The following is a 26,412-nucleotide window of genomic DNA, read 5'->3' as shown; positions in this document are numbered from 1 at the left end:
CCAAGGTATGGTGAATATTGCATTTTAATGTAATCATTAGAAAAAAAAACAGTATTATGAGCTTGTAAAGTATGAAACTAGACCCACCATAGATTTCAGTTGAATATGCAATATGACAAGATAAATAGAATAGCATATATGAGGAATATTGAGTTCCTTGAAATAAAAATTGTTTGAAATCAAGGTATTATTAATCCTAATATTGTCATTATGGTGTGAACAAGATGCATGGAGACACTGCTTAAAACGTATATTCTTTGTTGAGATAAGTGTCCTCCAAAGGTCCATGAAATACTCTGCATGCATAACGGTCAAATGTTGAATAAGGCAAATCAGGGTACTATGATGGGAGAATTCTGTCATCATTTTGATGGTGCTCCCCAGAAACAGAGTCTTTTGACACCCCTGTCACCACCAGTACCAGGTTATGTGATATACTTCAGTTAACCTGAGGCTGTATTATAATTGAGGTTGACAAAAATCAACCTGTCCTCAAAAGTTTGTTCTTCTTTGTCGATGGGGAAATATAAAGCTGACTAATCAAATAGATAGCATCAGTGCAATACATGCAATAGAGGAAATGAACCAATGAGCAAGAAAGCAAATAAACAAATGAGAACCAAAAAGAATATAGACTAGGTGGCTGTTGAGTCTATAGTTCTATCTGGATGTGCTTTCTACCTTTTGAAGTCTCACAGAAAGTTTCTAAAGGTGGTTTCCTTAATCTAGAGTCCATGGAGAGTTTTCAAAGTTTTTTAAGTATACATTTTGGTTATTTTGGAGGAGTCTTGGATTTGTGGCTCAGCCACTCTATGTCACCCCCACTTAGAAGGCATGGGAAGCAAGTTTAGGAGACTTGTATCCTCCCCTCAGTTTCTGTCCTCCAGAACATTGATTCTTCATTTAGTAGTTCCTTCCTTATAAAGTCTTGCTGGGCCCTTCACCCAGTGGTCCTTACCCTGCTCAGGGTTCTCAGTCACTCACAACATCTTACATCACAAGAATTTTTTTTCTTCCAGGCATCAACTTACATGCTCTTTCATGATTTTTAAAAAAAAATTTTTTTAACATTTATTCATCTTTGAGAGACAGAGAGAGACAAAGCTTGAGTGGGGAAGGGGCAGAGAGAGGGAGACACAGAATCCGAAGCAGGCTCCAGGCTCCGAGCTGTCAGCACAGAGCCCAACGCGGGGCTCGAACCCACAAACTGTGAGATCATGACCTGAGCCGAAGTCGGACGCTCAACTGACTGAGCCACCCAGGCGCCCCACTCTTTCATGATTTTAAGAATACTTACCATCATACATCTTCCATGAATCTTTTTCAAAGAAATGGGAATGAAGAAGCAGTTTACTTCTTTCCTTCTCTTCATTCTTTCCTAAATGTCATTCTTTACCCCATAGTTTTTTCCTTTATCTTCAATGTATGTTGCTTCTTGTTAGGCCCTGAGTCTGACCACTCTTCAGTATGTGTTTATATAGTCTTGTTTAGTTTAGATTGTAAGCTCCAAAAGAGCAGGAACTGTGTCTATTGAACTATTCTTTCATAGCAAAGGACATGATGTACCTTTGATATTGGCCGGATATTGACCAGATGTGGCTATGTATTACTGAAATAGTAATTACCAACAGACTTATAACAAGTAAAGATGAGCCCATAGCCTTTTTCATTGGCACTACCCCTACTAAAATTGCCTATATAATAGTTTATTTGTTAGACAAATTTTTAACAATATATTAGCCAATTTAGTCAAATTTAAATAACAATTTAGCTGAAATAAGCTTTTGACCAAAAAACAAAACAAAACAAAACAAAACCTTTCTTTGAACCTTCTAACCATAGTCATCCAGGAATTAAAGTATTCAAAAATGCATAGACCAGAGACATACAGAGAGATTCGTTGCTATAGGCCCATCAAATTTTGGGAGCTTAGCTTTCAGTGAAGTGATTCCCATTAAATATACCCAATGAATTAACCTCCAAAGAACCTCAAAAGAAGGGGTCTTCCAAGGAGTTGGATATGTTACATTTGAAAAACAAAGTTAAGAAGATCGCAGAAAAAGTTTAGAAATTTCACCATATACTTAAAGCAAACTACCTTATGGATAAGACACCACTAACTTGACCTCATTTGGATCTTGGGCCACAAACCAGCATATTTACTTCTTTTTCCTAAGTATACGTGCTATTCAAAGATGTTGGCTTTAGAATAGATGTGTGATCTTACAAGGAGTAGTTCCGGTCTCATTCCACTGAATTGTAAGAATCTGATACAGAAGGTGAAGTTCAATTCATTAAATATTTATTGACTACCCACAACACTCTTACAACACCAAAGAACCTGAGATTTGGTGAGGGTGGTAGCGTGTCCTTTGCCCTCAAGGAGTCTCATTGGGAACCTAGTGGTTACAGACACTGTCATATAATCACAGAACACCTTGATAGGATGGTTAAGAGCAAGGGTCCTGACCCCCAATTACCTATAGGATCAGGCGGGTCATAGGAGAAACAGGCTGGGTCAGAAAGATGATGTGGCGTAGTGAAGGCCATACTAGAACGTGGGCCTTCTATTACCAGGTCCTCTCATTTTTCCAGCAAGAACAGCATTTATTATTTTTATGTGAATTCCCTAAGGTTTAAAACACTGGGTGGGATCAATAAATTATTTCCGTATGAGTCATATTTGGTCCATAGTCCACCATCTGTTTGCGGCCCCTGAGTTAGACCTTAAAGGTCAATTAATACAAACCTTATTTTACAAAAGATGCTCAGAAGTGGCTTGTCCAAAATGACACAGCCTCCATGCTTGCATAGCTTTGCTTTAAAAACAAAACAATGAAAACACAAGCAAAAAATCAGGATCAAACCAGATTTCCTTAAATGATGTGTAAAATCATTTAAGTGAAGGATGATGATAAATTATTTCCCCCAAAGCACTTTTTCACTCTCAGGACCTATGTGAGTGGACTCATTAAAAAAAAAAAAAAAAAAGAAAAGAAAAAAGAAAAAAAAAGTCCAGAGATGGTTTGCAGGATTTTAGAGCAATCTGAACAGGACTGAACTGCTCCTGAGCACTTTCCAATAGCAAGTCTGTCTACTTTATTTCAGGGCCCAGAGGTTCCCCCAAGACCGCCTGATAATAATTTGGTATTTGGAGGCTCCTATGTCACTGCAGGAACTAATGGAGGCTAAATCCATGGCTGATGGAGGAGAAGAGTTCTATGGTTATCTGCAAATTCTGGCCAGACAACATCTTGACGTCACTCCTTAGCTTCCATTACCTAGCCAAGCAAGAAGTTGCCTTCCAAAGAGAAAGCAGTGTGCTCTAATGACTAAGCCCTCAAAGTACTATGCCACTTTAACTATAGACCCATCTCCTCGATCAATCAGGACGGCAAGATGGAGCTGAGGAGCTCAGCAACATCCAAGTCCGGAGTTGGTCTTTAATTCAACTAGTCTGTGTAGACGTGTCCGAAAACCACGTCGTCTGACAGCACGGGGTGGTTTCCCAGTAGGATTTGCCAACTCGGCTCAAGGGCAGCGGTGCGTTATCCTCTCCTTGACTGCTGAGAAAAGTTTTGACAGGGTACAATGGAAACACACCTTCTGGGCTGAAAAAAAAATAAAAGAAAGAGAGAAACACTAACCAGCAACTCCCTCCTCCCCCGGCCCCGAATCATCAATCTTGGGTTCTTTCGAAGGGTGGGAATGCATTACAGCTTCCCCTGCAAGAAAACTGAATGCTGTAGACTTACTGTCATCCCTAAATGTGTGTCTTTCCTAGAGCAGCCTTGTAAATTAGCTAGGGTCCTAGGCCTGAGGCCAGAATTAAATTAGAATTGTCTCTAAATATGAACTGTATGTGTTTGTCCATGTAGCGCATGCCCCCTGTGAGTACCTAGGGCTATAACTCCCTAGGGCAGATGCATATACAGAATTCTGACTCTTTCCCTTTGATTCTGCTTCCAGTGAAAAGTGGATATTTATTGATTTCCTGCAGAGTGTGCCATACTTCCCCAGGTATTATAGTTCACGCGTACGTGTGTATGTGTGTTCTCGTTGGTTTCATGCTTATTAGGCGATTATGTAGATAAGCACAGATTCATAGACCAGCTAGGAGTAGGGAAATGAGACACAATAAGGAGAGGGAGCCTTTTAACTGCGGTTGAAAAGATCACACAGGGCACTCCTCCTGCTCCCCTTAACTGCCATACCCAAACCGTCATTGTGTTAACAATAAGGGGAGGAAGGGAGGTGATATTTTTCACAGAACTGCAGGGGTTTTGAACGTATTTGCAGCGTCACTTTGAGTACACACGAGCCCAAATCCTGAATTTGTCTTGAATCCAGGGCTGAACGAGCGCTTTAGATCAAAGGATGAGAGTCCTAAGGGTGACCCGGGGTTATCAAACCTCAGAACGCCCGGTGGGTGTGGCCCATTTTGATGGTCGGGGACAGGATTTACAACCAGGTGGAAACAATTGCTTTAAGCACTTTTCTGTATCTTTTGCCTATTCATTTTTGTCTTTCAATAGTGTATTTTCTTCTAAGCATTTAATCGGCCAAGTAATAGCTGTATTGGGAACTGTTTATATCCCTTTCGAAGGCTGTGACCTGCACTTTAAAAATAAGCTAAGCCCATTCCGCCCAGCGTGAGTGTTCGGACGGAGGGGAGAATGCAGTTATTTTAGGATCCTTAGAAACTGCTTCGTTTACAGCACACTGGCTTGACAACTCATCCCTTGGGGGTCTTCGTGGCTCGAATCTGAGGTCCCAGACTAATTCTGTCTCCCTCTTGGTGCCGTAGCTCCCCATCGCTAGCTATAACAGCTTGATATCATATTCTCTTTTCAACTCCAGAGGAGATGGCAAGAAGCTATCAAACAATGCTTTAAAAAGCAACTTGAGTTCCCTAGAAGAAAGGAAATGAATACATGCTGCATAATTACATTTAAAATGTAAGCCATGTTACAAATTCCACAGAGATGAAGCTCGGTTAGCAAACCAGTTTCAAGCACGTTTACATCTCAGCCAGATAAGAGATGCCATTTTATTAGCATTTGACCACTGGGTGATACCATTTGTTCTCAAAAAAGAAATGCTACTCAGAGGACACCGGGACCTCCTAGAGAAACCACGCCAATCCCACATTTAATGGCCGAAAGGGGAAAATGACTATGGATTTAGGGGGAGAGACACTCTTAGTGATGTTCTCAGACTTGTTTTTACTTCCACACCTTTGGCCAGCCAAGATGGAACTATGCATGCCCCCACATCAGACATTTCAGTCTGATGTCACCTAATCATCAGTGATGTCCTGGAAGCACGCCGGTGGACACAGAATCCTAATGCATTTCTTCTGAGCACTTCCCAAGGCCCAGCCTGACTGGAGCATGGGTGCCAGCAGGATGAATCTAGTCCGGTGGCACCTCCATTTTGGTTTCTGGTTGGTCACGCTTGCAAGTGCCGGCAGATTGTGGACCAGGGCCAGCTCAGCAAACACAAATGCAGAGGAGTCTGTTATGCTGCTCAGAAGCTCCTGCTACCCAGATGCTGGGAACAGTTGAGTGCTCCCTGTGGCCAAGCAGAGATGGTACGATGGGAGTTTTTCTGGGACGTGGCACTCAGTCCTGTATGGCCGCCATTATAGCAGAGTTCAGGTTCTTCTCCTTGTGAATTGCACATTTCCTCCGTTTTTGTTAATTCTGCAGCCTGGGAGGGTAACTCACTGTGGCAGAGCTTCTTCTCAGATTACCCATCATGCCAGCTCTCCATGTTCTCTTTATGTTCACTCACATTGTAGTTGTTTGACTGAATATCCTTTTCCTTGGGAGTCCTCATTTCCCTTGAAAAGCAGGTAAGATGAATTTGCTCTGTACCATGGACAGAACTGAAGAAAGAACTACGTTTATTTTAAGTTTACTTATTTATTTTGAGAAAGAAAGAGCAGAGGAAGGGCAGAGAGAGAGGGAGAGAGAGGATCCCAGGCATGCTCCACGCTGTCAGCATGGAGCCCGAGGTGGGGTTTGAACTCACAACCCACGAGATCATGACCTGAGCTGACACCAAGAGTCAGATGCTTATCTGACTGAGCCACACAGGCTCAGGCTACTTCTTCATTCAACCTGATAGCCGAGCACAAAGGCAGTCTTGCTGCTAAGACTCAGCCCCTAAGTGGGAGCCCCAAAGGGTTCCTGGATCCATGCTGCCCTCTGTCTGAGCCTCCTCCCTTTTGCTGAGAGAAGTCCGTGTCTTTCTGAATGCTTGGCCTCCTCAAACAAGAGAAAATTAGAAGGCAGTATTTGTGCCCAAAGGAAAAGAAAATGTCGGTACTATAGTGACTACCAGGACTGAGGAGGTTCCTAGGATGCCAAACATTCCATTTTAAAATGAGGACAGTCCCAGACAAAGCACAATGGATTGGTCGCCCTAGGTGGCATAGGCTTGGTGATTTCTGCTGGTAAGACAGAATTAAGTCTTAATGCCCCCAAAAGCCTTCAGGTACCCTAGAATGAGATATTTTAAAATAGAAATAAATAATACAAGTTATACTAGGAAATTTGGAAAACGTAAGAAACCAAGATGAAATAAAAAATCACCTGTAATTCCAACCATTAGAGATACCAACTGATATCAGTTAGATATGTATATGGCTTTCCAGACTTAAGAATATCCTTTGATATAAAGGATATTTGTACTGTTTGTTCATATTTCTTTCTTTTTTTAAGTGTTTATCTATTTTTTTTTTTTTTTTTTGAGAGAGAGAGAGAGAGAGAGACAGAGTGCAAACAGGGGAGGGGCAGGGAGAGAGACACAGAATCTGAAGCAGGCTCCAGGCTCCGAGCTATCAGCACAGAGCCCGATGTGGGGCTCAAACCCATGAACCATGAGATCATGACCTGAGCTGAAATTGGACGCTTACCCGACTGAGCCACCCAGGTGCCCCTGTTCACATTTCTGTAGTAATGGCTCACCTTGGGTGGATTGTGCTGGAAAGTCTGTAGAAAGCATGTTGGGTATGTTACTGCCAGTTTCAGATTTCTTATCTGCTCGGTGGTACTCAGGAGTTAAGATAGGTTGACAGGCTGAACGTGGCTGGCCACTTCAGGTCTGGCCTAGAGGGACCCTAAATCCAGAGGTATTCAGCTCACATGGTGAGTGTCACAGAGGAAATGAAGACTGTGTCGTGTGCTGGAAAGATTCAGGAAAGAAGAGGCCCCTCGTCTGCCAAGGCAGGCTGACAGGATTGGTTTAAGGTCAACACTTTTGATGACTCCAGATGTAGTTTATTGCTCAACCGAAGCAGATGATCACCTTTTGTCCCCTACTTGTTCGCCCTAGCCAGGTAGCTCCTCTTGGGGACCTGAGTGTGCTGAATCTTAAGGGCCTGGCTGGATACATCTAGTATGTTTCTCACTATTTAGGGACTGCCTTTCTTCCACCCAGGATCCCCCCAGGTTGTGCATGAATCTTTGATGAGTTGGAATGTCTCTTTAGTCATTCAGCCATCCCTAAACTTGATTGAGTTAGCTGCCTACTGATCTCCAGATTTTTTATACTGAAGGGCTTCTTTCTACTTCTGATGACTTAGGCATCTAGGCCGAGACCGGGATTCTGGTAAGGGGACCTTTATCGATTGTACAACATATGTAGTATGTCAGTGTTGGTATTAAGGTTGACAGATTCTAAAAATGAGTTCAGAATAGATAGATTCCTATGATCTGTAAGAGACAAGACTTGTGTGAGTTTGAGCCCAAGCAGGGGTGGGAGGGAGGGGAGAATTCTAGAAAGAATTCTCAACGATCTAACACCTAGTGTCTAAATTATTCTTATCACTTACCACACATGCTATGAATATAGGTAGACGTCAACATTCTCTTTATCCTGTTGCTATTATTTAGCAGCTATTTTAACTGTGCCATTGACATTCTGGGTGCAATAAAGTAGAAACCAAACTCATTATTAGGTAATGATGAAATGTAGACTGAGTGCCATATTCCTAATGTTCCAACAACAAGGTGGTTGATGTAGAGGGGACAGGATACAATCCTATGCTAATTATATTGAAAGACTTAGTTTTCGCATTAGAGAATGTCTTTATTAGAGGAGATTACATGATATATCTGCTTGTAAAACAGCAGAGGTGTTACCACTGAGCAACCACCTGACTTGTTTTCTGGCAAGAATGGTGGGTGTCCTGGTCTGTTTCATGCCCAGTACTCATCCCCACCCCTGCTCTTGAACACAGTTCTCTACTGGAGTAACAAAAGTTGGCTTTCAGTCCATTGCTAAAGAACAGAGAGAAACTTAACTTGTTATCCAGAGACAGGACTCATACTCTTACCTTCTATCAGTTGAGCACTAACTAGTCTCACCCTGTCTTCATCCTGGTCTACTCCTTTTGAACCATAAATGTCAATTCCTCTGCCTTTCTCATGCCACCCCTCTCCCTCCTTTTCCCTGTGTGTTGGGGTTCAGGAACCATGATGCTAATGATGACATTTCTTCCCAGCTCCTACTTCCGTATTGCCATTTGCTGATACCCACAGATGGAGATTTGCGTCCATAATCACTGCTTGAGCCTTATTTGGATAAGGCTGTTTGTTTCTTTCCAAGGGCTGTGACTTTTAGGATGTTTCTCTCCCTCCTGAGAGATTTTGTTTTGACTTGACAGTAAAATTCCTCTATTTACATATAACATCTTAGTTTTCCTTGAGCCGTACCCAGACTTTTATCAACATTGGTTTGGGAAGAGGAAAACACTCATTTCATTAGTAAGATACGGGGGATGGGTTGCTCTGCCTTGGATTCCTGAACACCCGAGCTTTGGGGAGGGAGATGATGGTAAAGTAGCAAAGGGAGTAAGATTGTCACTCACTTCCTGAATCATTCTTCTTCTCTGGGCTTCGTATACTATCTTTTGTTTCCTACAAATTTCACCCCAAGTCTCAACAGAAGTAGATCCTAGTCAGCTTTGGGTCTGACAGCTGATCTAAGGGTACTGTCCTTGGTGTTGACAACTCAGTGCCATCTTTTGTTCTCCTGAAGAGATCTGTGTCATTGAGGGCTGAGCTGCTGTGTGTGGGCCGGGCTCTGGGAGGGATTATTGGGTGTGGGGGGCAGTGAATTCATGTGGGCCCTCCACCCTCTGCACACTTCTGAAGGAAGGGACTTGTGCGGGTGGATATGGATGCCGGTTCCATACCAAACCAAGTCTGGGTGTTGTAGCCATCCCCTCTGTGAGGTCTTCCTGCTTCCCCACCACGGGGCAGTGAGCCTCTGGTGGTGGGGCACCTGCCTGCTGACTTATAGTGCTGGTTCACAGCACTTCGGCCCTCTGATGCTGCACCATGGTCTGCGGGGGTGGGCTTGGGAGGGGTCTTTGTTGACTGCTACATGTTGCTTCACTTTCTTTCCCTCTCTCCTTTGATGCAAGAGAGCAGACCTGAAACATGACTTGTGTTCTTTTACTATGTTCAGAGACTCCATGGCTTGTCTACACCTATGTATGAGTGAGCAGTGGAGCTGGGAACTCGTTATTATATAGACATGTACACACGGAAATGAGATCTGTTATTTTGGAATTTGTGATGTAGTTGATAATTCAGAGCCAAACACGTATACCAATAAAGACAAGTGTGAGATCCATGGGTCTGTTGCCTGCTTTTGTTACCTACTGATAATTATTCTTACATGGACTTGAGAATATAGCTGAGTGTTGGGATTCCGAAAAGCACCACAAACAACGTCCTAGAAGTTGTCCCCATTTGTCCCCATTTAGCTCCCAAGCAGAGTCTCTAGGCTTTTATGAAGCTCCCTCTGAACCCAGGCAGGGCCAGGATGAGGGTAAGGTGAGTGAGGGCCTAATTTTTTTTTTTTTTAATTTCTACATGTTTATTTCTTTTTGAGAGAGAGAGAACACAAGCAGGGAAGGTGCAGAGAAGGGGACGGAGGATCCAAAGTGGGCTCTGCGCTGACAGCAGAGAGCCCCATGTGAGGCTCAAACCCATGAACTGGGGCTTGAACTCACAAGCCGTGAGATCACGACCTGAGCTGAAGTCGGACGCTCAACCAACTGAGCCACCCAGGCGCCCCAGGGTAAGGCAAGTGAGGGCCTCATTTAGGGCGCCAAATTCAAAGGGGCACCAACAGTCTCAGAAATCAAGATAAGTAATATTTTAATGAACTCTTTTAAAGGACAAAAAGTAATGCCAAAAAAATCTGCAAGAAAGTATCACAACTTTAAAGAAGGATGGATCTAAGAGGGCTGGGATTAAGTGAGGTCAGTCCTGGACGTTTAGGGTCACATCCCGTCTTTCTTTAAAATTTTGATATTTTTTTCATTATAGACGTTTGTATTAATTTTTATTTTTAGAACGATTGCATTAAAATGTAATGCACCTCAAGCACTGAATTTTGGGTGTTCCCGCAAATTTTACGCACAGAGAATCTCTCTTCCGTCAGTGCTAGGCCTGTCCCCGGCCACAGGCTCCTTTCTGGCCTGGATCTGGCGTAAACCTCAAAGGTTGCAAAGGTCAGTTTTGTATATATGAACGGCTGGGCTGATTAGCGTTCAGTCTTCTCTCCCTTCCTGTATTCCTGGCCCGATTGTCCTTCCTCACCACCCCCCGCCTCGTCTGACCCTGGAGAAACATTTCTCTGACACTCAGCACTGCCAGCATTAACCATCCTGTGCTACTGCAGAGACATACCCTCTCATCTTCTCACTGCATTTTTTTGTCTTGTATGTGACTCTCCAGAGTGAGGAAATTGAACAAGGCTGCCCAAAAAGTTGGAAATTAAAAAAAAAAAAAAAAAAAAAGAGAGAGAGAGAGAGAGATTCCTTTAAAAAGGTAAAAAAAAAGATCAAGAAGGTCAGGGGAACTTCTTGGTACATTTGAGAAATAATCTAGGGGAAAAAATTAGATAAAGGTCTAATAAGTAAGTGAAATTCCTTTTAAAAATGTATTAGATATTGCTTTTATTTTCTCATATTTGGAGTTTGAGTATTACATTCGCTGTATTAAGGGTATAATATTTGAGGTTTAAAACACTTCATTTTCACCTAGCTGGTTCTTTAATGTCATGAGTTTCCTTTGTAAAGTCTGCATTGTTATTATTATTAAACAAGTAATATCTAATGCCTTTAACGTCCCAGGTCCTATGAGTTGGCTTTGGCACATTAAAAAACAAAACAAAACAAAAGGACCATGAATCCTTGTCAATGCTGCAGGACAGACATTATTACTCTGTCTTACAGGTGACCAAAGCAAGGCCCAGAGAGGTTAGGAGGAGAGTTAACGGACCCGAATTACACCCCCAACACATGGAAGAGTTTATATTCAGGCCTCAGTCGGCCTCCCTGAAGACTGGGGCTCTTTTGTCTAGTCTAGTGCTGCTGCTGACCTTTTCCAAAAATAAAGTCTGGCAGTTTTCTAATTCTGCAAGAGGAATTGTAGTGTTGGCATTGCACCTTTCATGTGGGTTTATCAAGTTGTGCGGAGTGTATTAACCTTCAGACATAAAGGCTGAGGAAATGCCATATGGTGGGTTGTGAACTTACCGTTGGTGGAAAAAGGAGCCAGTAGTCACTGACCCCAGGCCCAGTCTGTAATGTAAGGGTTGACTCATGGCCTGCTGGGGCAGTAGTGAGTTTTTCTCCATAGAGTATTTACCAGAAATACTGAATAATCATGAGTAATCAGCCCTTATTCTTTAATTAAAATCATGTAAACATCCCACTTTCTCCCCTCCCCAAGCCCATTCTAAAAAGTTTGCTTTTTCGTTTTATTTCAGAAATTCCTAGGAAAAGCTTTTGATACTACAGACCCCTAACTCTTTCTCGAATGCCTTCACTCTTCTGAGATTAGCACATACGCTTCCTACGTGAACTTGATGTCCATCTTTCAAAGGACAGAGTTCAAAGAGTGCCAATTGGTTTAGGAGCAAATGGAGGTGCACACATTTACTGAGTGTCTGTAGGCAGTGCTGTGAGGGTTGGGGCACCCCCAGTACCCACCTGGTCACCCTGTTCTAGGGAGCCCAAGGGGACACAGAGTCTAATAACACCTCTCCCCAAACATTCTACAGGCAACCAGTTTCGATGCCAGCCACGTGTGAGCATCTCGTAGGACAGACAGATCACTTTTCTTGCTCATACTCTATAACTCACTCTTTCATTTTCCATGCAAAGGTTCCTGTTTCCAAACTTTGCATTAAAAGGGGTCAAAATTCAGGGGTGCCTGGGTGGCTCAGTTTGTTGAGTGTCTGACTTTGACTCAGGTCATGATCTCATGGTTAATGAGCTCAAGCCCCGCATCAGGCTCTCTGCTGTAGCATGGAGCCCACTTGGGATCCTCTGCCCCCACCCCCCACTCTCTCTGCCCCTCCCCTGCTTGCACTCTCTCTCTCAAACTCAAACTCAACTTTGAAATATTACCAAAGAGAGAGTGCGATGGGTCTTTTGCTTCCCCTAGAATGGGGGTTGTGTCCGTTTCTGCAGGTACCTAGGCACATTTGCCAGTATGGAAAGTCTTGCCCAAATGAAATGAAAGAAAACAAATCTCTGACGAATAAGCCTATCTGGAACATTTAACAATGAAACTCCAGGATGGGGTGGGGTAGAGGAGATGGGGATAAAAGTTCAGATCAGGCTCAGTATGTATGTCTCTGGCGGATGCTGAATGTGTGTCATCAGGAAGTCACGTCTTTCCAGTGGCAGTAGTAAGTCATTGAATGATATTGAAAATTGCAGATGGAAATACTTCTCAACAATTTTCTAAGTTTCTAACCATGGGCTGTTCAATGGATAAACAAGTGCGTTGGCATCTCTGGCTTCTAGAACCTTGCCCAGGACATTGTAGGTGCATGATAAATGTGGCGAATAACAGAGTGAACCAATAAAAGGATAATGGTATCTACTGTATTTGTAATCTGACTGTAGCTGTGAGGGGAAAAAATACATCTCTACCTCACCGAGTGTCAGGCATGGCTAATATGCGAAAGGTTCCTCTCATTTCGGTAGGAGCAGAAGTTAGGCAGTCTTCCCATTTGAATCACATGTTATCCACCCCTGTGGCTATGTCAGTTCGCTTTTGGGTGTAAAGCTTTTTTCCTGTTTTTCCCTTCCTCCTCCCAAGTGGCTCACATTTTGAGACTTCTCCTGTATGGTTTTGTAAAATGGGTTGCAGGCATGGTGATGCTTTATAATTTGTATTCCAAGACAATAATTTCTCAGGAGTTTCTCCTCAAGTTCCAAGGGTGACTTTATGGAAGAGAAGTGGCCACAAGAGAGATATGTAGAGGCTTCCAGAAGGAGGCCAAAACTAGAGGTAATATAAAGACTGAAAGAAGAGAAATTCTGGAGAAACAAGAATAAACTGTACCCTCAGGGACTAAAAGCAGTGGCCACTGGGAAGATTTGAAGTTCATGGACCAAGAAGGGGCTGCTTAGAAAGACCATTGGGGTGCCTGTTGTCAAAAAGAAACTCAGAAGTTTCTAGGGAAGGAGGGAGTTTTCAGGGTCAATGCTTTAGGCGTGTCAGATGACTCCTTCCTGGGACTAATCTGTAAGTTTCGAGTGAATATTTATCACACAGTTAATAGATGCCAGCCACTGCACAATGTGCTTTACAAACATTTATCTCATTTAATCTATACAGCCACCTATGCAATAGGTATTATTATTACTTTCATAACATAGTGAAAAAGAATAAGGCCCAGAAAAATTAAGCAACTGGCCCAAGGACATGTAGTTACCAGGCAGAAGGGCTAGGTTTTGAACCGAGGCAGTCTGAGTCCGGCATCTGTTTTCTTAAGCACATATGACCTAATGTCCGTCTCTCTGCCTCTGTCTCGCCAGCCAAGCTAGTCCTTTCTCATGTTCCCCCAACACACACACATTGGCCCACAAAGGACTTGAGGCAGTTTGCGTTGGGAATTTAGCTAATTTAACAAATGAGATGTATTTACAACTTTCTCCTTTTGCCCATAGTTTAAACCCTGAAGTTTCCGCCTACTCTATAAAAAGTACTTTTTGCATTCTCAACAGCCTGTGACAACACAGTAGGGAATGATCTCAAATGGTGAAGACCAGGGTCTCAAGGCTTCGTCTCTGATGGAGAGCTACTCAATGATAGTGACATGGCTTTGGGTGGTGATGGTAGAGCCACCTGGTAACCTTCTGTTGGAGCTTTGCCCAGCCTCTTTCTTCTCAAATACCCAGCAAAGCTGGGGCACACCACTGTTGAAGGAGATCTGTACCTATTTACCCTTGACCCTACACCATCCAGCTAGTCAGTCAGCTATTGGCAGCCATCAGCAAGCAGAAACTTTTGGACCTGTGATCCTCACTGTGGTGTGTGTGTGTTGAAAGAGAGAGAGAGAGAGAGAGAGAGAGAGAGAGAGGGAGATGGTACCTAGAAATTTTAAGAATCAAATCCTTACAACCAATATCTATCAAAATGGAGCCACTAGAAGTGAGGCCAGAGAATCTGCATTGTTCAGAAGCCCCCAGATGATTCTGATGCGTGTTGGAGTTTAGGACAGTTGCTTCAGGCCAGACTCATTGTAGAAAGTTCTCTTCCGGAAGGACCGTGAAACCTGGTGAGATGTAGAGGCAACCACTCTGGGGACATGTTTGTACTTTTGTTGCTGATCGGTTTTGTTTGGCCCTCCCTCCTTTGATGACATTTGGCTACCCTCTCTGGTCTGCATGAAGCTCTTATAGGTCTCTCTGAACATGCAGATATTTCACTCATGATTGGCTAGGACATAGGAGATGAGATTTGGAGGGCACAGTAACACAGGGGCTCACAAGGCATTTAAGGAATAGTCCTCGTTATTCTAAGTACAAGTGCAATGTCTCCATGAAAAGATGACTCCTATTTCTAAACAATCGACATAGAAATGGACTTCGGTAACTAGATCCATTTATGAGTTGGCGGGGGTGGGGGGGAGGGTTCCTGATGTATTAACAATGTACTGGACATAATGAAACCGGTAAATGAATAGCAGAAGAGAGGAATTTGTACTTCTTTATTATTTCACAAACACAGCATAAAATTACTAACATGCAAAAACTCCCAGGCTCTACTAGTTGAAGAAGAAAGGATCTAGGAGTAACTTGGCAAATTTTGTAATCTGCATAATCAACAAAATGCAGAAATGCCCAAACTGGGTCGGATTAGGCTCAGCACTTCTGATAATTTGTTTCTAAATGATAAGAAACTTAAGGTTTACTTTAGGGAGTCAAGTTCACGAACTCAGTTAATTTTCTTCAGAGAAAATATACTATCAGAATGCAAAATGGTAAGAATGGTAATTGCTACATAACTCAGCATTCGTAGTATAAGGAATGATTGGGAGATGATTTCATCCCTCCCACAAATTCTTAGTTTTCTTTTGGAATTTCATCTTATGTGATTTGATCTGTGCACAGTAATGTAAGAAGAGATAATGGGATTTAAGGAGAGAAATGATTGAATCACTGTGTCCCAATAAAAAGTGGTCAAATTGCATTTCACTACGTAATGAATTCCGCTCCAACTTACTTTGACATAAATAAGATTGGGTAAGAGAAACCCGAAGTAAATCAGATAAATTAATAAAACTATTGAAGCTGCTTCAATTTTGTCCCCCAGACAGTGTCTGCTTATTTGTATAATAAAAGCTGCTCTTACAAATTAAAACCCTGGCATGCCACTCACTTGAAAGCAAAAATTTAAGGAAGAGTTAATAAATTCTGGGGCCAGACTAGGGTGCTTTCTAATTACTCCAATATCAATAGTCCCTTTGGAAACTGAAATTTGAAACCGGAAAGAACAAGGTTCCACCTTCAACTAGACTTTTTTTTTTTTTAAACCAGAAGACTGCAGATACAGACGTGGGTACAATATTGATGATTAGCCGTTCTTTATATTTTCTTAATTAAACACATTTACTGAACATGAGGAAAGTTTCTCATTTTGTCTACACAGAGGCTGTGTCTCCATTGGCATAACGTAGTGTGGTATTTGTGAGTCTCTCTACCACCACTAGTGGGGAGTTCATTATCTTGCAGAACAACCACGAGGAAAAATACAATTTTCAGTGTTTAATGAAACTGTGGTCTTCTCGTAATGCTTATGATGCTTGAACAATTTGTGAGGCACAATTTATCACAGACGCTTAACCCTGATTATACTGTGTATAGTGCCAGTAAGGGCAATTTAAAGTATTTCCTTTATTTGATGTATTTCAGGGCAAATAGGATCTTCTGTGACTACAGGATTATTTGTATTTTGCAGAACTGAGGTGTTTCCTCAAAATATTACACATAAAAAAATCAGGCCACTGAGCTAAACATACAATGTATAAATTATGGACTATATGTGGTCCAAGAAATGGATGAGAGAAACCTGTCTTCTTGCTTTCTACTTACTTAGCCTAGGGCCGGAGAAAGGAGCAATGTCTTGAGTGGCCTGAGATGAATCTCCTGGATGAACTAGTACTTTGTAACTCTTTGGGGTAGAGATGATTACTGAAGTCCCTGCCGGCTACTCAACTTTGAAATCTGTGAGCTAATATAGCTTCATTTATCAAAAAAATATTTAGCATTTTATATATGGCTTTACTAACTGGAAACCTAAGAGACCAGAAGCCTATTTCCTGATGATCCCTTGAAAATGAGGTTCAAGTGACAAATCACTGAAAGGGAATCGAGCTCTAAATAGTGGGGTCAAGACCCCGAAACATGACCTCCAGTTATTAAACAGTTTTTTGAAGAACAGAGATTGCACATTTACAATTTCAGAGGCCCTAGATCTTTATGTTAAAGACACAATTTAGATGTGAGCCCCATATGGTGTTCTTTGTGCTGTAGTAAATTGAGTTTGTGAAATGAACTTACAGTAGAATGTGTTACCCTCTTTTTTATCTTTTTTTTTTTTTTTTTGCTTTTAATAATCCTGAGAAGCATTATGTCAAGCACATGTGAAAGCCCTAAATGAGTCTATTCTTCTGAAGTTGGGCAACTTCAGAAGAAAAAGGTGTTGGACCTATTTCTTATGAGATTTATTTTTTATTTATTTTTTTTTTCAACGTTTATTTATTTTTTTGGGACAGAGAGAGACAGAGCATGAACGGGGGAGGGGCAGAGAGAGAGGGAGACACAGAATCGGAAACAGGCTCCAGGCTCCGAGCCATCAGCCCAGAGCCCGACGCGGGGCTCGAACTCACGGACCGCGAGATCGTGACCTGGCTGAAGTCGGACGCTTAACCGACTGCGCCACCCAGGCGCCCCTATTTCTTATGAGATTTAAATCAAGCATTCAGAATGGTTTTCCAACAACAATCATATTTTTTTTAATGTTTATTTATTTTTGAGAGATAGAAGCAGAGTGCAAGTGAGGGAGGGACAGAGAGAGGGAGAGGCAGAATCCGAAACAGGCTCCAGGCTCTGAGCGGTCAGCACAGAGTCCGATGTGGGACTCGAACTCACGAACCGTGAGATCATGACCTGAGCTGAAGTTGGACACTTAACCGACTGAGCCACCCAGGCGCCCCTTTCCAACAGCAATCTTGAAGATGCTTTTTTTTTTTTAATCAGCAAATTTCTACCAATGGTTTCATTAGCCAGAAAGATGAGATCTTCAAAGAACTCAGAACACATTGAAGATGGGAAATGGGACTCGGCTAAAGTATGTCCATGCAAAGAAATTCCCACAGTGGGAAGGCTAAGATTTTAAGACTTTGTGAGGTTGGCATGTGTTCCCATATTTTCTTTCAAAGGAGAATTTCAGTTTGAACCGTGGGTTCATGAGAAGTTGCTTCCCAAACTTACAGAGCTGTTGGTCCCTAACCTGCTTAAAGTCTGACATTTGATGATTTGGAGGAATGTGATTGCAACCCAAGCATTGCCTAGCCTTGGTGGTCAAATCCAGCCTTGGTTCTTATCACTCAAACCTAGAGCGTCCACTCCTGCTTGGTGCCTCAAACTGTTTCAGAGAAGCTTTGCCTTAGTAACGTGCACATTCCATTTCTTTCACTGTGCAGAGGTATCTGAGACTTGTCACTGGAGTCTATATGCCAATTGCTTTTCACTGAAAGTGGTGAATGACAAGATTCTTTCCTGTCTTTTTACCCACTATCTCCCGTTACCTTTATCTCAACACCTTCTCCTTGACCTGACCCTTCATCAACTTGAAACCAGTTCTTACTTCCAGATTTTGCTTAGTTGGTGTTTTCTGGGCCACTGAATCGTTTTCACTGGGTAATATAAAACGGAGACAGAGTGAGCCAGGAAGCAGATGTCTCTTGGGTGGTGTGTGTCTTTGAGAGTTGGAATTTGAAGTCTCCGTATGAAAGGAACAGTGAATGGGTGTAATTAGTCGGGCTGATGAAGGAGTAAAACCTGGTAAGCAATTTTTCTTGACTGGCTTAATGAAAAGCATTAGCTATCAGTTTCTGCCTAAACTAGCTGAGGGTAAAACAAGTGTGGGGTTGGAACAAAAGATAAAGATTCTGCGTGGGCTTGGGCTCTGTTCCTGAGAATAAATTTTGCTTGGGCGGAAGGTATGTGGCTCATCCAAAAAAAGAGAGAGAGAGAGGGAGAGAGAGAAAGGAAGGAAGGAAGGAAGGAAGGAAGGAAGGAAGGAAGGAAAAGAAAGAAAGAAAGAAAGAGAGAAAGAGAAAGGAAAGAAAAGAGAAAAGAAAAGAAAAAAGAAAAGGAAAGGAAAGAAAAGAAGGAGGGAAGGAAGGGAGGGAGGAAGGAAGGAAGAAATGACTTGTGGCACTTCTTCATGCATTTTATTTTAGGAGAATTGATTTTATTTCAAGAAATGGAATAGGTTCTTACAAAGGTCCAAACAGGTATTCTGAAACCAAGTGGGAGTGTATTGCTCGTTTTCTCCATTAAGTCAGGCACTTTCCCTAGGTCAGCTTTCAAAACCCAATGAATTTTTTTTTTTAATTTTAGAGAGAGAAAAAGCACGCATGAGCAGAGTAGAGGGGCAGAGGGAGAGAGAAAGAGTATCTCAAGTAGGCTCCACGCTTAGCATGGAGCCTGACACGGGGCTAGATCCCACAAGCCTGGGATCATGACCCGAGCTGAAATCAAGAGATGCTCAACCAGCTGAGCCGCCAGGTGACTCAACACCCAATGAATTTTTAAGGATTGACTTAAGGTTATTTCCCATTAGCCTGCATCTTCTCCTGGTTGTGTGAATCTGGCCAAGAGCTGCTGAGGGCCTGGAGACATTCATCTCCAAGTGACTAGCAAGAAATTAAGCATCCCTTCAAGGGGATGTTTTTCTGCTGTCAAAGGGATTAAAAAATAATACTCTGGCATCATTTATGACAGCTAGTAAAGGCCTTGGAGTCAAATGATGTGAGGCTCAAGCAATTTGATATCCAAAAACAAAAATGGCAGCCTCTCTGGAACTTGACCATAAACTGTACTAAGTGCTCTTCACACAGAAGACCAAATATATCAATAACATACAAGCTCCCATCCCGAGTGTAGTCCAAGATGATGTTTCTCTTCATGGCTGTCGCCAATCAGTGCCTCTAGGGATCCTGGGTGACCATCTACAATAAGATGGCAGCATCCATTCTCAGATTTGCTTTGTTATATAGATTCCAGCTTTCTGGCTTGGATGCCAGTCGAAAAACCTAAGTTGGGAAACTACAAAAGGGCTGGGTCCACATTGTTCTCCTTAAGGGAAAGATTATTTGTTAGTGTTATTTAAGGTCACACATTATTTTTTTGATGTTAATGGGGGACAAACGGGACACTGAGTTTTGTTTTGTGCTCTATTTGCTTAAGAGTCAAATACATTTTATAAGAAGTGACAAAATCCATTTTTTTAAGGTACATGGCTTGCTGACAAACCGCAGAGTAGAGTAGAAAACAAAACAAATCCAGCCTTACTATTTTCCAAGTAGTTAATAATGCAAACGGAAGTCAGCCGGGACAAAGAAAGCAGAAGAAAATGTTATTCTTGGGGTCAGATGCTAGAGATGGACATCGACAGAACTTAACCAGTCTGGGAAGTGAAAGGAAAGGGAACTTGTTTTGAGATGTATCACGTCTGAAGTGTTTCTAGTACAGGATCTCAGCTAAAGTTTACATTTAGGCAATTACTTGTGGATGAGGAAAGTGCGCCGAGGAGAATTTAGGTAACGCTCACGGTTTCAGCAGAAAGTGGCAGACACAAGATGCAAACTTGGGTTCTGCCCCACCACTTGTCACCAAGTACCTGGCCACCAACCCCATGGAGATCCTTAAGGGATTGGACCTGATCTTTGTAATGTTCCATACACAATGAGGTTGACCTTGACCCTTCAACCCATACCAGTGGATGGGTGGGTCCATAATCGCGACAAATCACAGGTTACAAATTCTACTTTGGTTTAAATCCCTGACAAACTCAGCCTTTGTCTATTGGCTAATTGCCCCATGGACAGACTATCTCCATTTGTTATTACTGACAGCAATGCCTTTTTTAAATGGCTCTTTGGAAACATTTTTTCCCTTCCTGTAATTCTAAAATACCCTTGATGCATTAAGCAGGACCCAAAAATACTTTTGTATTTTAGATTGGATACAACTTTAGCATATCATTGGTGGCATATTCTAAGGGTATAACATTTTCAGCCGTCACTGGGGGAAACAGTTTTCCTTTGACACCATCATTATTACCTGCATGGAGACAGTGGCATCAGACATTAAACCTGGCCTTTAATCCTGGTGCCACATTGTTGCTCTGGTGTGACCTTGGCACATCACATAACCTCAATCAACCTCTGTAAAAATACTAATGGCTGCTATTTGGGGGCACGTATTAAGACCCAGCTGCTATGCTAAACACTTTGCTGACGTCATTACGGTATGCATAAAATGAGGGTAATAATGCCCACCTGCTCTGGTTTTTCTGCATCTTCAGTGATTTTGAATGCATAGAACACATCTAGCATAATGCCCGGCTCCTTGCGGTCAATAAGTGTCATTACCGTTCTCCTGTGTCTCCCTTTCCTTTTCCTCCTTGGCTCAGCTCTTATGAGTTCCCAGTTGCTCGGGCTCTGGTGCTGGAAACTAGCAGGTCCATGGATGTGACTGATCATTGCTAATGACTAGGACCCTCATCATCCTCATGTGACAGGTCCTGAGCCAGGCCAGGGCTTATTCATTATGTTGATTCAGACATTTAACCTGGCAGGGAGGTTCTGAGGGTCTTATATGAGGGGGCCGTTTGATGAACTGCTGAAGTGAGGGTCCATGTCTTCATCTTCGCTTTGGGTGGTTTGTCCCGAGTAGAACAGATGTAGCTCAAACTTCACTGATCTTTCCTCATCCTCTGGGACCAGTAACAGCTCCATATGGAGGGAGGCTCATAGTTACCAGAGCAGGAATTTAGGAGAAAAATACTTCAGAGGTCTAGAAGAGAGTGCCAAATATAAATCAGCTTCCTACTTCCATAATGTCTTGAAACGATCCCATAAGCAATCACCTCAATGTGAAGAGGCATGATTTAAAGAATGCTTATCTTGGAGCACCTGGGTGGCTCAGTCTGTTAAGCATCCGACTTCGGCTCAGGTCATGATCTTGCAGTTTGTGGGTTCAAGCCCCGCGTCGGGCTCTGTGCTGACAGCTCAGAGCCTGGAACCTGCTTCGGATTCTGTCTCTCCCTCTCTCTCTCTGCCCCTCCCCTGCTCGTGCTCTGTCTCTCTCTCTCTCTCTCTCTCTCTCTCTCTCAAATAAAGAAATAAGTAAACATTAAAAAAAAAACAACCCACTTAGCTTAAAAATGCTTATCTAACAAGAAGAGTTCAGGACTTGAGGTTCTTCTTGATCAGATAACAACTACGAAATATATCTGAACCTGGAGGATTATCTTCTTGCAATTTATATTCTAAGGAAATGCTTCTTGACCATCTGCAGTAAAGTACTCTGACTGGTGAAAGTCTCAGGGTGTCACTCTAAGGTGTTTTCTTCACTTGTAATATTTCTTTGAAGTCACAAATTTTATTTTATTTTTTAACAATTTTTTTTAGATTAATGTTTGTTTCTTTTTGAGAGAGAGAGAGAGAGACAGACAGACAGAGCATGAGTGGGGGAGGGTCAGAGAGAGAGGGAGACACAGAATCCGAAGCAGGCTCTAGGCTCTGAGCTGTCAGCACAGAGCCCGATGCGGGTCTCCAACTCACCAACCGTGAGATCATGACCTGAGTAGAAGTCGGACGCTCAACCGACTGAGCCAGCCAGGCGCCCCTCAAATTTTATTTTAAACATACACTTGGGTTACCTAGGTCTGTGTAACAAACTACCCCCAAATTTGGCAGTTAAACTAAGAACTGTTTATTATCTGTCACAATTCTGTGGGTTGATGGTGGTTTTCTACTTTATGTGGTGGTGGCTTGGACATTAGGAAGGTCCAGGGTGGTCCCTTGTACATGGCAGGTAGTTGGTGATTGCTGGCTAGGAATTTTGCTGGGATCATCTGCCCAGGGCCTTCACTCTCCTCCATATGAACTTCTCCACATAGACATTTATGCTTCCTCACATCATGGAAGAGTCACCGTAGTCAAACTTACCATAAAAAGCACAGCAGTGAAGGTTGCCAGGCCTTCTTAAGACTCGGGGTCTAGAACCAGCACTGTCTCACTTTCCTTGCACCCTATGGGTTAAAGCAGATCACAGGTCCTTTTTGGACTCACAGGGAGGAACTTATGCAAGAACATGAAGACAGGGAGACGTAGTTCACTGGATGTCACCGAAGTATCAGTCTACCACAACATAGGAATTTTGCACGCTATTCCAGAACATAACTGTTATATTGTAGTATAAAAATATATCCCTCACATAGTCAAATAAAGTGCACTCTTACGGAAATTATGGCAATATTCATGCCACGGTTTTGCTTAACCTTGGCACACTACTGTGGTCATGATGCTTGGGAAAGGGAGTTCCAGGTTTTTCCTCTTTTCTCATCGGAGTCTTGGGAGGAAAGTGGGACACAGTGCAGATGATTGGTTCATTTATTCATCTTACTTAGTACACATCTATGGCTGAATTCCAAAGCCAATAGCAGCACTTGTTAATGCTATTCCTGTCTATGCTTTCACCTTTTAGCCCCTAGAATGGAGAGCTATAAATTAGAACCTACAAAAATATAGAAAGGACCCTGTTTTGTTAAGATGTCCGGGGATGTAACGTAACTTATTTGGCTCAGCCAATATGTTCTGTTAAAAAAAAAACAAAGAATTCTTTGCCTGCATGTGTCACACTGGAAGTATTTTTTTAAGAGGTGAACTTAGGCCCATATGATAGTAAGATGGATGTAGACCAAGGGAGCTGTGGGGTATGGTTTTAGCAACCCAGCCTGATTCATTTCTCTGATGGTGGAGGAGTTTTTCACCACAAGCAGTGACAAGGATGCTTTGAAATAGCGTAGCAGCCGGAAAATAAATCCTATATCTAAATGCATCTGTCCTTGTTTCAGGTCAAAGTCTGAAAATTATCCAAAGGACATTTTTCTTGCTTAAGTTATCTGAGCTCTGCTGCCTGAGCAGCACTGTATATTACAGTTGGGTAGAGCCCAGAGGGGGAGGGAGTGGCCCAGGAGGAAGCCACACAGAGGGCGGGGATTGCTGTGTGCCCCGCCCAGGTTAGCATTTGCTCCGCCTCCCCCATCTCAAACTTTCTGGGTGACTCCATCTGGCACGTCCTCCAGACTGATGTTGCCAACTCGGAAACCTGACTTCTAAAAACTAGAATTGCATTTCTTTCTCCCTGTTCCTTATACTTTATGAACAAAAGTTTCAAACATACCGGAAAGTTGAAGTCAATTGTCCGGTGAACACCATATAGACGCCTAGATTCTGCAGTGAAAATCTCTGTATCCTGAGCAGCCCATCGGTTTTCAGAAGCATTTCGGAGTAAGCTGCAGACAAGGGGACGTTTCAACCCTAAATATTTCAACAATCGCAAGCTAGGGTTCAATGTTTATTTATGGTTTCTCTCTTTCTCCCTCTCTCTTTCCCTCCTTCCCTTCCTCCTTCTCTTCCTCCCTCCTTTCTTTCCTTCTTTCTCTCTCTTTTTTTGAGATGAAAGATACGGACGATGAAACACACTCATCCTAAATGTACTATTCCATGACCTTTGACACCTGCATGCTCTTGTGTAACCCAAAGCCCCATGGAGATCCAGAACAAACTATGACCTCATCAAGTTTCCTCTTGTGGCCTCCCTCAACCTCCATCAGGCATCATTATTGTTCTAATTTTTTTAAACCACAGATTCATTTTGCCTGTTCTAGAGCTTTGAGTGAATGGAAACACAGTGTGTATCTTGTGTATGAACTGAGCTTCTTTATCTAATATGTTAAAAATCTTAAGCCTTGGAAGCGTATTGCTCCTTTTGCTGCCCAATAGAAGCCAGGAGTCATCCCCGATGGCTCAGCAATTTTGGAGCAGTGGCTCCGGTGTCCTGATATCAGTCCCTACTGCCTGCAGCAGCCTCTCATTGATAAGGTGGATGTAGGTGTGTGGGTTGGCTGTGGTGGAGACAAGGCATGGCATGCCCAGACAGACACCACGAATCCCAGCACACGGCTGTGTTTATTAGCGGGTCAGCCTTTGTGTCTGCCAGTCGGACTCTGCGTTATCGATTTTGTTCTGATTGTTCCACGAGACAAAGAAGGAAATCGTTTGCCTCAAAGCACGCAGCGTGATCCACGGGGAGGATGGTGTATGTCTCGGTAGCAGGGGGAGGATTCTTGATCAAGTAGACAGACGCTGGCCCACTCTACCTCCCGTGTAGAAAAAGAAGCAGCACGCCAGAGCTGACACTAACTTTGAGGCTTTTCCAAACCCACAGAGCAAATCTGACAACAAGAAACAGGTCGGGGCGCCTGGGTGGCTCAGTCGGTTAAGCATCCAGCTTCGGCTCAGGTCATGATCTCGCAGTTCGTGGGTTCGAGCCCTGCGTCGGGCTCTGTGCTGACAGCTCAGAGCCTGGAGCCTGCTTCTGATTCTGTGTCTGCCTCTCTCTGTTCCTCCCTTGCTCGTGCTCTGTCTCTCAAAAATAAATAAAGATAAAAAAAAAAAACTAAAAAAAAAAAAAAAAAAGGAAAAAGTCACCCTACTTTCCGAGATAGATGTGGTACATTCAGTAACAAAGAGAGGGCAGCGCAGATGAAATGCACCCCGGGAGGCCCCACCAACTAAGTGTTGCACGGAGATCTCATTAGGCTATTATAAATCCAGAAGACCAGACTGCCGCGAGTATGTTCCCCAGGCTGAGCCACTCGGTGTCATTCGGATAAATGAAAAACCTGACCGGTGCCCAGATATTGCGTGCACTGGCCAAACCCCACGCTCGGAGGGGTTTGAATGGTCTGTGTTGCACGGCCGCGTTAATCGAAGGAAGCTGCTGCCCCAACGCCTTGAATGCCTTCCAACTGTGAGCCGGTTCTCTTTGTCTTGCATCTCACATGCGTAATTTAATGGGACACAGTTTGTATAACCAGACCAGCCGCAATCACGCTTATCTTCCCTAACAGATGATTTTATTTAGCTTTGTACGTTAATGGGTCATTGGCTGCTGAGCCAAGGCAAAGTTGAGCAATTTGGGAGGCTTACCGCGGTTTAGCGATCTCAACTTTCTGTTCTGTCTCATTACACGGACCAGTCAGGGTCTAATCAGCAAGTAACAGAAAGATTCTCCCTGCTACCCACCGCCCCCCACCTCCAGCCTCCCTCCGCTTAAATATCCTATCTGTACTTCAGGACCTGGCTTAAAGGCTGGCCAAGAGCAAGAGGTTTCTTTGAGCTTTATAGGCTGGAAATATTGTGGTCATGTAAGATGATCCTCTAAGCAATAGTTCATCTACAAAAATCTTACTGTGAAGCCTCATCCACAAATATATAGAAACATGAGTGATGACAGACATCACATGGGTACATTTCCATACGGACCTCAAAACAGCAGGCTCTACCAATCCTCTTTAATATTGTCTATGATGACTTCAAAAAAACCATCCAGGACTGGGGACACAATTCAAAAGTCTTTTCCTTTAATTAGTTACAACAAAACCTAACAGATAGAGGGAAATTGTACAGGCATCAGAGAAGATAAGGCATTTGCAACTTGGCTTGGCTGGAATACAATTGCAGGAAAACATATAGATTTATGATTCAAGCCTATCCAAGCAATAGTGGGGAAAGTATAACCCTTAGGCAACAGGGCAAGCTGGGACAATAACCTTCAAGATCTACCAAACTCAGGACAAACAGAAGGAAGTGAGGGGTGGAGAGACAGCAGGATATTGACAATAAGACAAACAATAAGCGCAGGAGGATCATTGGACTTTGTATTCTTTCTTTCTCTTTCTTTCTTTCTTTCTTTCTTTCTTTCTTTCTTTCTTTCTTTCT

General features: G+C 42.9%; 1 protein-coding gene across 4 annotated transcripts in view; it reads left to right on the top strand.

Moving 5' to 3' along the window:
• NTRK2 (neurotrophic receptor tyrosine kinase 2) overlaps positions 1 to 26,412 on the top strand; it is a 337,422-nt gene that overhangs the window by 189,313 nt on the left and 121,697 nt on the right. For 2 of the 4 annotated variants that reach the window (XM_040450287.1, XM_040450288.1), the window contains one exon: positions 3,109 to 3,850. The exons of the other annotated variants lie outside the window; for them this stretch is intronic. In XM_040450287.1, coding sequence (XP_040306221.1) covers positions 3,109 to 3,137 — 29 coding nt within the window. In that variant the 3' untranslated portion in view covers positions 3,138 to 3,850. Of the gene's footprint in view, positions 1 to 3,108; positions 3,851 to 26,412 lie in introns of those variants that run through there. 4 annotated transcript variants of the gene reach the window in all.

The sequence above is a fragment of the Herpailurus yagouaroundi genome, unplaced genomic scaffold (genome assembly GCF_014898765.1).
Source record: "Herpailurus yagouaroundi ecotype Mexico unplaced genomic scaffold, PumYag 201, whole genome shotgun sequence".
In the NCBI taxonomy this organism is placed as follows: domain Eukaryota; kingdom Metazoa; phylum Chordata; class Mammalia; order Carnivora; family Felidae; genus Herpailurus; species Herpailurus yagouaroundi.
The sequence above is the reverse complement of the archived record's forward strand: the minus strand, read 5'-3'. Positions and strand labels throughout refer to the sequence as shown.